The 13,752-nt window shown below is 63.6% G+C and overlaps 2 protein-coding genes across 2 annotated transcripts in view; one reads left to right on the forward strand and one right to left on the reverse strand.

The window, feature by feature from the left end:
• Nucleotides 1-149: 149 nt before the first annotated feature.
• Nucleotides 150-9,210, reverse strand: RELA (RELA proto-oncogene, NF-kB subunit). The gene is made up of 11 exons (XM_064737144.1): nt 9,089-9,210; nt 8,259-8,309; nt 7,982-8,133; nt 7,189-7,337; nt 6,321-6,412; nt 5,986-6,114; nt 5,357-5,461; nt 3,508-3,720; nt 2,679-2,759; nt 2,091-2,177; nt 150-1,537 (listed from the first exon to the last, which is right to left on the reverse strand). The coding sequence occupies exons 1-11, from the start codon at nt 9,096-9,098 to the stop codon at nt 972-974; spliced, it is 1,635 nt and encodes a 544-aa protein (XP_064593214.1). The 5' UTR covers nt 9,099-9,210; the 3' UTR covers nt 150-971.
• Nucleotides 9,211-9,314: 104 nt separating this feature from the next.
• The window catches only part of KAT5 (lysine acetyltransferase 5), an 8,548-nt gene continuing 4,110 nt past the window's right edge, over nt 9,315-13,752 (forward strand). Inside the window, exons 1-5 of the mRNA XM_064736963.1 lie at nt 9,315-9,372; nt 9,523-9,589; nt 10,324-10,392; nt 10,917-11,053; nt 12,514-12,846. Of these exons, the coding sequence (XP_064593033.1) occupies nt 9,364-9,372; nt 9,523-9,589; nt 10,324-10,392; nt 10,917-11,053; nt 12,514-12,846 (615 nt within the window). The 5' untranslated portion in view covers nt 9,315-9,363. The remainder of the gene's footprint in view (nt 9,373-9,522; nt 9,590-10,323; nt 10,393-10,916; nt 11,054-12,513; nt 12,847-13,752) is intronic.

Consider the following 13,752-nt stretch of genomic DNA (forward strand, 5'->3'; position numbering starts at 1 on the left):
CCAAAGCCCCGCCCCGCCGGAGGCAGAGCCAAAATGGACACGCCCCTGTAAATAAAGCCACGTCCCTACCCGAAACCACGCCCCCTCTCGCGGTAACCACTCCCTCTGTGTACAAACCACGCCCCTCAGCTGTCAATCAAACGCAGACGGGCCGTGGACCGTTTATTGGGGCGAGGGGAGGGGCGGGGCCTTCCCCTCCCCCAAAGGCACTTCCAGGGGGCGGGGCTAAGGCAAGGGAGGAGGGGCAGGCACGTTCCCATTGGCTGCTGTGCCCCGGGGGGCGGGGCGAAGCGGGGATCCCCCAAAAAAGGCACCTCAGGAGTCTCCCAGTAGCTCCCAGTAACCCCCAGTAGGCACTTGGGGTCCTCCCAGTAACCCCAGCAGGCACTCAGTGTCCTCCCAGTAGCTCCCAGTAACCGCATTGAATTCCCAGTGACTCCCAGTTGTGCCCCAGTAACCGCAGAGAACTCCCAGTAAGACCCAGTAGCCCTCAGTGCTCCCCAGCAGCCTCCCAGTAATCCCTAAAAGCTTCCCAGTAAGTCCCAGTAAACATTAGAAGCCTCCCAGCAACTCCCAGTAAAGCCTCAGACCCTCCCAGTGCCCCCCAGTAGCTCCTGAACCCTCCCAGGTGCCCTCTCAGTCCATCCCAGAAGCTCCCAGTAACCCCTAACAGCCTCCCAGTAGCTTCCAGTAAAGCCTCAGACCCTCCCAGTAGCCCCTAAACTCCCCAGTAGGCCCCAGTAGCCTCCCACAGTCCATCCCAGTCTGTCCCAGTGGCTCCCAGTAAGCCCCAAACCCCCTCAAAGCCCCCCTAGACCCTTCCCAGTGGCTCCCAGTTCCTCCCAGTCTGTCCCAGTGGCTCCCAAACCCCCACAAACCACCCCAAATCCCCATCCCAGTCCATCCCAGTCTGTCCCAGTACCCCCAGTAGCCCCCCCAGACCCCTCCCAGTTTGTCCCAGTCCCTCCCAGTCACGACGATGGGAACTGGCTGAGGAAGGCGCTGAAGTCGAGCTCGCCCAGCGAGGGCAGCGAGTCCTCCCCTCCCCCCGCGAGCCCCGCCCCCAGCCCCGCCCTCTGCTGTGGCCCCGCCCCCAGCTCCGCCCCCAGCCCCATTTCGGGGGGCGCCCCCTGCACCAGGCGCGCGATGGCCTCGGGGTACGACAGCAGCATGGGGGGACCCCCCGCAAAATCCTGAGCGGGGGGCGGCAGCTCCGAAACCCCCGCCCCAAAATCATCCGGGGAGGGGTCCCCGAAATTGGAGGGGGGCTCGGGGGGTCCCAACAGGCGCTGGAGCTCCGAGGGGTTCAGGGGGTCCAGCGGGGGGAAGGGGGTGTCCCCCAAAAGGGCCCCGAAATCCAACTGGGGGGAGGGGGCGGCAGCGCTGCTGGACCCCCCCCCAATGTCGGCGATTTGGGGGATTTGGGGGGACCCCTCCTCAAATTGCAGCTGCAGCAGCGCCTCCGACAAAGGCTCGGCCTCGGGGGGGGGCGGCGCCCCCAGGAGCCCCCCGGGAACCGCGAAGGAGAAGGAGGGGGCTGGGGGGGGAGGGGACGGTGAGGGGGGGGGCGGCTCGACCCCCCCCCAATCCCCCTCATTGTCCCCCCCAATTCCCGCATTGTACCCCCAAAATCGCCCCCAGCCCCATTTATGCCGCAATTTCTCCCTCCCCAATTCCCCTCCTTTCCTCCACCCCCCATTTTCCCTCCAGTCCCCCCCAGTTTATCCCAGTCCCCCCCAGTCCCCCCCCAGTCCATCCCAGTCCCCCCCAGTTTATCCCAGTCCCCCCCGTTCCCCCCAGTCCCTCCCAGTCCCTCCCAGTCCCTCCCAGTTATCCCAGTCCCTCCCAGTCCCTCCAGTCCATCCCAGTCCCCCCCAGTTTATCCCAGTCCCCCCCGTTCCCCCCCAGTCCATCCCAGTCCCTCCCAGTCCCTCCCAGTTTATCCCAGTCCCTCCCAGTCCCCCCAGTCCCCCCCGTTCCCCCCCAGTTTATCCCAGTCCCTCCCAGTTCCCCCCCAGTCCCTCCCAGTCCCCCCCAGTTTATCCCAGTTCCCCCCCAGTCCATCCCAGTCCCTCCCAGTTCCCGCTCACCGGCACTGGGGGGGTTCGGGGGGTTCTGGGGGGGTCTCGATGGCACCGCCAGGCGCCGGGGGGGGCGCGACTCGCTGGGGGCCGGGGCTGGGGGAGGGGAGAAATGGGGGTCAGGGACCCCCCCTGGGGACCCCCAAACCTCCCAGGGACCCCAAAGCCCCCCAAAGCCCCCCCAGGGACCTCAATTTCCCCCTAAAGCCCCCCCCAAAGACCCCCAAGGACCCCAATACTCCCCTCAAGGACCCAAATAATCCCCCCAAAGCCTTGCAAGGACCCCAATAATCCCCCCAAAGATGCCTCAGGACCCCAAATCCCCTCTGGACACCCACCCCAATCCCCTTGAATCCCCCCAAAGCCCCCCAGGGACCCCAGTAATTCCCCCAAAGCCCCCCAGGGACCCCAATAATCCCCTAAAGAACCCCAATAATTCCCCCAAAGCCCCCCCAAATTCCCCCCAGAGACCCCCAATTTCCCCTCCAAATCCCCCGAGGACCCCAACAATCCCCCCAAAGCCCCCCCAGGGACCTCGATAATATCCCCAAGGACCCCAATAACCCCCCAGGGACCCCAATAATCCCCCAGACCCACCGGGCAGGGGGCTGCGCTGGATGAAGGAGCGGAACGTTTCCCGCGTCCTCTTGCGCTTCTCCTCGATGCACTGCAGGTCCCCTGCACCAGGGACACCAGGGACACCAGTCAGATCCCAGTCAGATCCCAGTTAGGGCTGGCACCCGCCTGGGACCCCCTGGGAGCCCCCAGACCCCTGCCCAGGCCCACCCTGGTGGGGCAGGAACGGGGAAATCAATGGGAGCTGCAGTGGGAATGGGAATCACTGGGATCCAGGGATTTGGAATGTCACAAAGGGACCCCAGAGCCCCCCAAACCCACAAAATGACTCCATAACTGCCCCTAGACCCCCTCAGACCCCTGCCCAAGCCCACCCTGGTGGGGCAGGAATGGGAAATCAATGGGAGCTGCAATGGGAACAGGAATCAATGGGATCCAAGGACCCAGGAATGTCCCAAAGGGACCCGGGAATGTCCCAAAGTCACCTGAGAATGCCCCAAAGGAACCCTGGAGCCCCCCAAACTCACACTAAGGACCCCATAACTGCCCCTAGCCCCACAAAGCCCCCTCCCCAAGCCCACTCTGATGGGGCAGGAATGGGAAATCAATGGGAACTGCAGCTCCTGGGATCTGGAATGTTCCAAATCACCCCCAAACCCACACTAAGGACTCCATAACCACCCCATAGACCCCCAGAGACCCCTCCCCATGCCCACCCTGGTGGGGCAGGAATGGGAAATCAACAGGAACTGCAGCTCCTGGGATCTGGAATGTTCCAAATCACCCCCAAACCCACAAAATGACCCCATAACCACCCCATAACTGCCCCTAGCCTCCTCCCCATGCCCACCCTGGTGGGGCAGGTATCTGAAGTCCACGGGGGCGCTGCGCTGGCGGTCCGAGGGCCGCTGCAGCTCCATGCGCACGGTGACCGGGGCGCGCAGCGCGGGGTCCCGGAACGGCGGCGTGCGGAACACGATGGCGACCTGGCGGTGAACGTCGGCCTGCGCGAAGGAGCCCTTGGCCTCCCAGCCCTCGGCCCAGAAACGCACCTCGATGTCCTCTGAGGGGACAGGGGGACGTGTTGGGGACAGTGGGGACACTGACAGGGCATGGGGACAGTAACAGTGACAGGGCTGGGGACAGGGACGGGCCTGCGCGAAGGAGGCCTGTCTGGGCCCTCAGCCCAGAAACGCACCTCGATGTCCTCTGTGGGGACAGGGGGACATGTTGGGGACACCACGGGGACAGGGACACGCTGGGGACACCAGGGACACGGTGGGGACACTGGGGACAGCAGGGCATGGGGACACTGACAGGGACATGGACAGGGCACGGCCTGTGCGAACGAGGCCTTGGCCTCCCAGCCCTCAGCCCAGAAACGCACCTCGATGTCCTCTGTGGGGACAGGGACACCATGGGGACATGATGGGGACACTGGAGGACACGATGGGGACACTGACAGGGCATGGGGACACTGACAGGACATGGGGACAGGGACAGGGCATGGGGACAGGGACATGGACAGGGACAGGCCTGCATGAACGAGGCCTTGGCCTCCCAGCCCTCGGCCCAGAAACGCACCTTGATGTCCTCTGTGGGGATGGGGACATGTTGGGGACACCATGGGGACACTGACAGGGCATGGGGACAGTGACAGGGCTGGGGACAGGGACAGGCCTGCGCGAACGAGGCCTTGGCCTCCCAGCCCTCGGCCCAGAAACGCACCTCGATGTCCTCTGTGGGGACATGGGGACACGTTGGGGACACCACGGGGACAGGGACACACTGGGGACACCAGGGACACGATGGGGACACTGGGGACAGCAGAGGATGGGGACAGGGACATGGGCACAGCCACAGGGACAGGGTCAGGCCTGCATGAACGAGGCCTTGGTCCCCCAGCCCTCGGCCCAGAAACGCACCTTGATGCCCTCTGAGGGGACAGGAAGACATATTGGGGACACAATGAGGACACTGACGAGGCATGGGGACAGTGACAGGGACACAGTGGGGACACTGACGAGGCATGGGGAGAGGGGCAGAGCAGATGGACAAGGACACAGATGTCCCCAGGTTTGGGGTGTCCTCAGTTTGGGGTGTCCCTGATTTTGGGATATCATCTGATTTTGGGGTCTCTCCGTTTTGGGGGTGTCCTCATTTTGGGATGTCCCAGGTTTTGGGGTCTCCCCGGTTTTGGGGTGTCCCAGTTTTGGGGTTTCCCCAATCCAGGATGTCCCTGGGTTTGGGATGTCCCAGTTCAGGGTGTCCCCAATTCGGGGTATCCCAGTTTGTGACGTCCCGTTTTCGGGGTATCCCATTTTTGGGGTGCTTTTGAGGTGGTTTTTGGGATGTTTTCGGGGTGCTGTTTTTGGGGTGGTTTAGGGATATTTTTAGGGTGTTTACGGGCTGTTTTCGGGGTGTTTTGGAGGTGTTTTAGGGTGGTTTTGGGGTGTTTTTGGGATGTTTTTGGGGTGTTCTCACCTTTCTGATCCTTGTCACACAGCAGGAAGACCTCATCCCTGCCCCTGATTTTGGGGTGTTTTTGGGCTGGTTTTGGGGTGTTGTTTTCGGGATGATTTTGGGGTGTTTCTGGGATGTTTTTGGGCTGTTTTCGGGGTGTTTTGGGATGTTGTTTTTGGGGCTATTTTCAGGCTGTTCCTGGGGTGTTTCTGGGCTGTTTTCGGGGTGTTTCTCACCTTTCTGCACCTTGTCACACAGCAGGAAGATCTCGTCCCCGCCCCGGCAGCTCCCGGAGTTGCGGTTCACGCGGCAAATGCGCAGCTCGGCCGTGCTGGGGGCACCTGGGGACAACGGGGGGACACCGGGGGGTCACTGAGGGGTCATCGGGGTCACAGCGGGGTCTTTGGGGTCATTGAGGGACACGGGGACACCACAGGGTCACCACGAGGTCACATATGTGTCACACAGAGGTGCCACAGGTGTCCCCAATGTCCCCAGGTGTGTCACACAGGTGTGTCCCACGTGTCCCCAATGTCCCCAGCATCCCCCAGTTGTCCCCAGGTGTCCCCCCAGGTGTGTCACACAGGTGTCCCCACATGTCCCCAATGTCCGCAGGTGTCCCCAGGTATCTCAGGGATATCCCCGATGTCCCCAGGTGTGTTCCCAATGTCCCCAACTGTTTCCCCAATGTCCCCAGTGTCCCCCCAGGTGTCCTCAGGTGTGTCACACAGCTGTCCCCAGTGTCCCCCCAGGTGTCCCCAATGTCCCCAGTGTCCCCCCACATGTCCCCAATGTACCCGCAGGTGTGTCCCCAATGTCCCCAATGTCCCCCCCAATGTCCCCAGTGTCCCCCCTGGTCACTCACGGTTGTCGTAGATAGGCTGGGACAGGACGGGGGGGAGGGGCCGCAGCCCCCCCGGGCCCCTCACCCACACCTGGAAGCACAGACGGACGGCGGCCAGGTCGTACTCGCCCCCGCGCTGCTCCGCTGGCACTGGAACCAGTACAGACCAGTATGAACCAGTACGAACCGATACAGACTAGTACAGACTGATATAAACCACTATAAACCAATATAACCCAGTATGAACCAGTGACACCCCCAGGTCATGCCCAGTATGGACCAGTATATCCCAGTCCCTCCCGGTCCCTCCCAGTCCCTCCCAGTTTATCCCAGTTTATCCCAATTTATCCCAGTACCGTTGAAGGGGTTGTTGTTGGTGCGGATCCGCTCGGCCACGGCCGCCTCCAGCTCTCGCTTCTTCACGCACTGGATCCCCAAATTCTGGAAACTGAGCCCAAAATCGGGGAATTTGGGGGGGGGTCAGAGGTCAGTCTGGATTTTGGGGATCCCCCGGATGCTCCAGGGAGGGGAACCCCAAATTCTGGGGGTTCTCAGGAATTCTGGGAGGGTCCTGGATTTTGGGAGTCCCCCCCCTTTTTTTGGGTGGTTCCATCCGTGCTCTCAGGGGCTCCCCAGTATTCTGGGAGATACCATTTCCCCTGGAGGGGGGTTCCCCAATCCTGTGGGTGATCCCACCTGCTCTTTTGCGGGAGTTCCCCAATTTTGGATGATCCCACCTGCCCCATGGAGGGGTCCCCAAGGTTTTGGGAGGGTGTCCCCAATTTTGGGGGGGTTCCCCAATTTTGGGCGATCCCACCTGCCCATGGGGGTGTCCCCTGTTTTTTGGGGGGTGTCCCCAATTTGGGTGATCTCACCTGCCCTGGAGGGGGCTCCCCCCAATTTTGGATAATCCCACCTGCCCTATAAGGGGGCTCCCCAATATTCTGGGAGAAACCATCTGCTCTATAGGGGACTTCCCCAATTTTGGGCGACCCCACCTGCCCCATGGGGGTGTCCCGGAGGTTTTGGGGGTGTCCCAAATTTTGGGAGATACCATCTGCCATATAGGGGGGGGTTCCCCAGTCCTGTGGGTGATCCCACCTGCTCTTTTCGGGGGGGTTCCCCAATTTTGGGTGCTCCCACCTGCCCCATGGGGGTGTCCCCTGGTTTTTGGGGGTGTCCCCAATTTGAGGGCGTGTCCCCGAGGTTTTGGGGGTGTCCCACCTGTGGATGTTGCGCTCGGGGCTCAGCTCGGCCTCGTAGAAGCCGTCCCTGCAGTCCTTGCCCACCAGCTCGTGGGGGTGGGGCCGGTGGGGGGGGTCCTTGGTCACCAGCGACACCCGCACCCGCCCCGGGCCGCGGTAATTGTTCACCTGGGGGGGGGGCAGACAACTGGTTTGGACTGGTTTATACTGGGATGCACTGGGACACTCACCCTGATGGTGGGGTGCGTCTTGGTGCTCCCTGGGGATGGGGGCACTGGGGGGCACTGGAGTGGCTCAGGGAGGCTCCCCGTGGTTACTGGTTTATACTGGTCCATACTGGTTTATACTGGGATGCACTGGGACACTCACCCTGATGGTGGGGTGCGTCTTGGCGCTCTCAGTGCTGCGCTCCCCGGGGATGGGGGCACTGGGGAGGCACTGGGGGGACACTGGGGTGTATCAGGGTGGCTCAGGCAGGGTCCCAGTGGTTACTGGTTTATACTGGGATGCACTGGGACACTCACCCTGATGGTGGGGTGCGTCTTGGTACTCTCAGTGCTGCGCTCCCCGGGGATGGGGGCACTGGGGGGGCTCAGGGGTAGCTCAGGGTAGCTCAGGGGTGGCACAGGGAGGTTACTGGTCCATACTGGTTTATACTGGGATGCACTGGGACACTCACCCTGATGGTGGGGTGCGTCTTGGCGCTCTCGGTGCTGCGCTCCCCGGGGATGGGGGCACTGGGGGGGCTCAGGGTGGCACAGGGAGGTTACTGGTCTATACTGGTTTATACTGGGATGCACTGGGACACTCACCCTGATGGTGGGGTGGGTCTTGGCGCTCTCGGTGCTGCGCTCCCCGGGGATGCTCCCGGCCGATCTCCCCTCACATTTGTACCGGAACCTCATCCCGCGCTGCTTCGGCTGCTCCAGGATCTCCACGAACGGCGCCGCACCCCCCGCCGGCTCTGGGGGGGCACAATGAGGGGGGGGTCCCGTCAGCCCCTCCCCCCTCACACCCCGAACCCCCCCAAGGGGGTCCCAGACCCGTGGGGGGGGGTGGGGGATTTTGGGGAGGGGTCCCCACACTCACCTGGAGCGCCCCAGTCCTGCAGCAGGAAGGGCAGCAGGTCCGGGGGGGTCACTGGGGAGGAAAATGGGGGGGGGGGCGTTAATGGGGAGGGGGCTTGGGGGGGGGGCCTTGAGGAGGAGGAGCTTTGAGGGGAACATCGATATGGGGGGGTCACATTAAGGGGAGGGGTCACTTAAAGGGGAGGAGTCATATCAAGGGGGGGTCACATTAATGGGGGGTCACTTAAGGGGAGGTCACTTTAGGGGGGGTCGCTTTAAGGGGAGGGGTCACTTTAAGGGGGGGTCAAATAAAGGGGAGGGGTCGCCTTAAGGGGAGGGGTTGCAGTAACGGGGGGTGTCACAACAAAAGGGGCAACTTTTGGGGAGGGGTCACTTAAAGGGGAGGGGTACTTTACGGGGGGGTCACAATAAAAGGGGTCACTTTAAGGGGGCTGTCAGATTAAGGGGAGAGGTCACTTTAAGGGGGGGTCAAATACAGGGGAGGGGGCGCTTTTAGGTGAGGGGTCACTTTAAAGGGGGGGGTCGCTTTTAGGGGAGGGGTCACATTAAGGGGACGGCTCAAATTAAGGGGAGGGGTCGCTTTAAAGGGGAGTCACTTTTAGGGGAGGGGTCGCATTACGGGAGGTTCTCTGCAAGGGGGTGTCGCAATAAAAGGGGGGTCACTTTAAGGGGGGGGTCACTCTAAGGGAGGGGTCTCCCCCCAAAACCCCCCAAGGAGCCGCCCCCTCCTCTTTACTCCCACCCCCCCTTAAAGTGCCCTCACCCCGCGACCCCCCGACGTCACCAGGGGCGGAACGGCCCAAAACCTCCCCGGGGGGGTTCGGCACTCACCGTCCTCCATGTTGGGGGTCTGGAGGGTCCCGGGGGAGTCCCGGGGGGGTCCCGGGGGTGGGGGAAGGGCGGGGGGGGCCCCTCTCGCGCCGCCGCTCGCGGAAGCGCCGCGCGCCCCACGTGACGCAGTTGCCGGGAAAGCCCCGCCCACTCCCAGGCGCTCCAGCCAAGCGGAGGCGGAGCTGGGAGCAGGGCGGGGCTAAAAACGAGAAAGGGGCGTGGCCGCATCCCGGAAGCGCGTCGGGGGCCGGCCGGAAGCGGAGGCCGGGAGGAGAATGGCGGAGGTGGGGAGCGGGCGGGGGGGGGCAGCGCGCAGGGGGTTCGGGGACCCTCCCGAGGGGTTCCGGGAGCCTCCCGAAGGGTTCGGGGACCCCCCGAATCCCCCGCGGGGCTTTTGGGGCCCTCCCGGCCCTGACGAGGCCCCGCCCCCGCAGGGGGAGGTGTCCGAGGGCTGCCGCCTGCCCGTGCTGCGCCGTAACCAGGACAACGAGGATGAGTGGCGTGAGTGGGGGCGGGGTTTATCGCGGGGGGCAGCCAATCAGGACGCGGGGGCGGGACTGAGGAGGGGGCGGGGGCTGAAGGAAAGATCGGGGAGGGGGCGGGGCCTAGTGAAGGGAAAGGGGCGGGGCTGTAGGAGGGGGCGGAGTTTTCTGTGAGAGGCGGGGCGCGTTGGGGGCGGGGTCTAAATAAGGGGCGGGGCTGGCCCGGGGGTGTCGGGGACATGAGGGGGTCACGGGGGGGGGTTGGGGACAGCCCAGGGTGGGGGGAGGTCTCTGGGGGGAATTTGGGGGTCCCTGGGTGTGTTTGGGAGGTCCCTGGGGGGATTTGGGGGTCCCTGGGGGAATTTGGGGGTCCATGTCAGAGTGTTGGGGTCCCTGGGGGGAATTTGGGTGTCCCTGGGTGGGTTTGGGGGGGTCCGTGGTGACGGTTTTGGGCTCCTGGATGGTTTTGGGGGGGTCCGTGGGGGAGTTTTGGGGGTCCCTGGGTTGGCTTTGGGGTCCCTGAGTGGATGTTGGGGGTCCCTGGGTAGGTTTGGGGGTCCCTGGGGTAAATTTGGGCATCCCTGGGTGAGTTTTGGGGATCTCTGTGTGAGTTTTGGGGTCCCCTTAGAAGTGTTGGGGGTCCCTGAATGGGTTTTGGGGGGTCCCTAGGGGTGTTTGGGGTCCCTGGGGATTTTGGGGTTCCCGGGGGGGGGTCCCCAGAATGGGATCTGTGGTGACCCCCCCTCATTGCAGCGCTGGCCGAGATCCTGAGCGTGAAGGACATCAGCGGGAGGAAACTGTTCTACGTGCACTACATCGACTGTGAGTGACACTGGGGACATCGAGGGGACACAGGGACACTGGGGGACACTGAGGGACGTGGGGGGGACATGGGGACATAGGAGACAAACTGTTCTCCTCATCGACTGTGAGTGACACTGGGGACATTGGGGACATCGGGACAAGGGGGACAGCAGGGGGACATGGGGACACGAGGACATGGGGACATGTGGGGGATATGGGGACATCAGGACATGGGGGGACACGGGGAGGACATGGGGACATTAAGGGGAATATGGACACTGGGACATGAGGACACTGGGGGACATGGAGACATAGGGGGGACATGGGGTGACAGGGGAACATAGGGACATGGGGGGACACAAGGACATGGAAGAACATAGGGACATGGGGGGACAAGGGGACATGGGGACATAAGGGTCGTTGAGATGGCTGGGGTGACATTGGGGTGTCATTGTCACACCGTGTGTGTCCCCAGGGCTGGGTGGGTGACACTGGGGTGGCATTGAGGTGTCATTGTCACACGGTGTCCCCCCTGTCCCCAGTCAACAAGCGCCTGGACGAGTGGGTGACCCACGACCGGCTGGACCTGAAGCGGGTGCAGGTGCCACGCAAGGAGGCCAAAACCCCCACCAAGAACGGCCTGCCCGGGTCACGGCCGGGGTCCCCCGACAGGGACACGGTGAGGGGACATTGGGGACAATGGGGACATGGGGGGGACATGGGGACACAGCCTGCCAGGGTCACGGCCGGGGTCCCCCGACAGGGACACGGTGAGGGGACAATGGGGACATGGGGGGGACATGGGGGGGACATGGGGGGGACATGGGGGGGACATGGGGACACAGCTTGCCCGGGTCACGGCCTGGGTCCCCTGAAGAACAGAGGGACAATGGACTGGGGAGGGACAATGGGGACATGGGGGGGACATGGGGGGGACATGGGGACACAGCCTGCCAGGGTCATGGCTGGGGTCCCCCGACAGGGACACGGTGAGGGACAATGGGGACATGGAGACATGGAGGGGACAGGGTCACGGCCTGGCTCCCCCGACAGGGACACGGTGAGGGGACAATGGGGATATGGGGGGACATGGAGGGGACATGGGGACACAGCCTGGCTCCCCTGACAGGGACACAGTGAGGGACATGGGGACGTGGCGGGGCCATGGGGACAGGGGACATTGTCGGGACAGGAGAGCAGGTGGGACAGCAAAGCACAGGTGCAGGTGACAGTGCAAGGACAGGGAGACTGAGCAGGGCCAGCACTGAGGGGACACACAGGGGACACACAGGGGACACACAGGGACAGGGGACACTCGGAGCCGTTGGGGACAGACCTGGAGTCCCCAAACCCCCTCAGAGGGGGACACTCACCTGGGGACACCCCTTGGGGGGTGGTGACATCCCCAGGACCCCCCCAGGGGCCAACCCGGTCCCTTGGGGACATCCCCAGCCCCTTTAGGGACCCTGGGGACATTCCTGACCCTTTTAAGGGACCCTGGGGACATTCCTGACCCTTTTAAGGGACCCTGGGGACATTCTCAACTCCTTTAGGAAACCTTGGGGACATCCCCAGCCCCTCTCTGGGGACCTTGGGGACATCCTCAACTCCTTGGGGACATCTCTGACCCCATGGGGACATCCCCAACCCCTCTAAGGGGACCTTGGGGACATTTCCAACCCCTTGGGACATCCCTGATTCCTTGGGGACATCCCTGATCCCCTGGGGGCATTTCCAACCCCTTGGGGACATCCCCTGACCCCTCTAAGGGGACTTTGGGGACATTTCCAACCCCTTTAAAGGGACCTTGGGGACATCCCTGGTCCCTTGTGGACACCCCTGACCCCTCTGAGGGGACCCTGGGGACATTTCCAACCCCTTGGGGACATCTCAGATCCCCAACCTCTTTAAGGGACCCTGGGGACATCCCTGACCCCCTTGGGGACATCCCTGTCCCCTCAAGGCCACCTCACCCCCTTTAGGAGCCCTTGGGGCCACCAAGGGCCGTCCCCAGGGAGGGGACCCGGGGGGTACCGGGAGGACCCCGAGCCGCGGTGGCTTTGTCCCCTGGGTGTCCCCTGGGTGTCCCCCGGGTGTCCCCTCCTTGTCCCCTAAACCCTCCTCTTCCTCCCGGCGCAGAGGAAGAGCCTGGAGCTGGCGCTGCCGGTGGCCAGCGGGAAGAGTTTGCCAGGGCCACCACCGGGGCCACCACCGGGGCCACCACCGGGGCCACCCCTGGGGCCACCAGGGCCACCGGCAGGGCCACCAGCAGGGCCACCAGCAGGGCCACCAGCAGGGCCACCACCCATCACGCTCCGCCTGCACCTGCCCAAGGAGAGCGAGGCCGAGCCCCCCCTGCGCCCCACGGTAACGCCCGGGGGCCCCAATGGCCCCAATGTCCCCACGTGGCCCCAATGGCCCCAGTGTCCCTTGATGTCCCCAGGGCCCCAAATGTCCCCAAATATCCCCAGGGTCTCCAAATGTCCCCAGGGTCCTCAAATGTCCCCAGGGTCCCCAATGGCTCCAATGTCCCCGGCATCCCCAGGGTTCCCAATGGCCCCAAATGTCCCCAGGGTCCCCTGATAACCCCAATGTCCCCGATGGCTCCAGTGGGTCCAGGGTCCCCAAATGTCCCCAGGGTCCCCAATGGCTCCAATGTCCCCAAATGGCCCCAGGGTCCCCAATGGTCCCAGATGGTCCCGGGGTCCCCAGTGTCCCCAAGGTGTCCCTGTCCCCACAGCTGGGAGTCCTCTGAGCCTCCCCTTCCTTGGGCATACTGGGAACACTGGGATGGACTGGGAGGGATTGGGATAAAGTGGGACGGACTGGGATGGACTGGGAGGGACTGGGACGGACTGGGATGGACTGGGAGGGACTGGGAGGGACTGGGAGGGACTGGGAGGGACTGGGACGGACTGGGACGGACTGGGACGGACTGGGACGGACTGGGAGGGACTGGGACGGACTGGGACGGACTGGGAGGGACTGGGACGGACTGGGACGGACTGGGACGGACTGGGATGGACTGGGACGGACTGGGATGGACTGGGAGGGATTGGGAGGGACTGGGATGGACTGGGATGGATTGGGATAAACTGGGACGGACTGGGAGGGATTGGGAGGGACTGGGATGGACTGGGATGGACTGGGATGGATTGGGATAAACTGGGACGGACTGGGATGGACTGGGATAAACTGGGATGGACTGGGATGGATTGGGATAAACTGGGATGGACTGGGAGGGACTGGGAGGGACTGGGATGAACTGGGATGGATTGGGATAAACTGGGAGGGATTGGGATGGACTGGGAGGGACTGGGGTGCACTGAACTGGTTTGCACTGGTCTGAACTGGTCTTGGCTGCTCCCAGAAGCGCAA

Source organism: Zonotrichia leucophrys, unplaced genomic scaffold (genome assembly GCF_028769735.1).
Source record: "Zonotrichia leucophrys gambelii isolate GWCS_2022_RI unplaced genomic scaffold, RI_Zleu_2.0 Scaffold_34_1600103, whole genome shotgun sequence".
Taxonomy (NCBI): Eukaryota; Metazoa; Chordata; class Aves; order Passeriformes; family Passerellidae; genus Zonotrichia; species Zonotrichia leucophrys.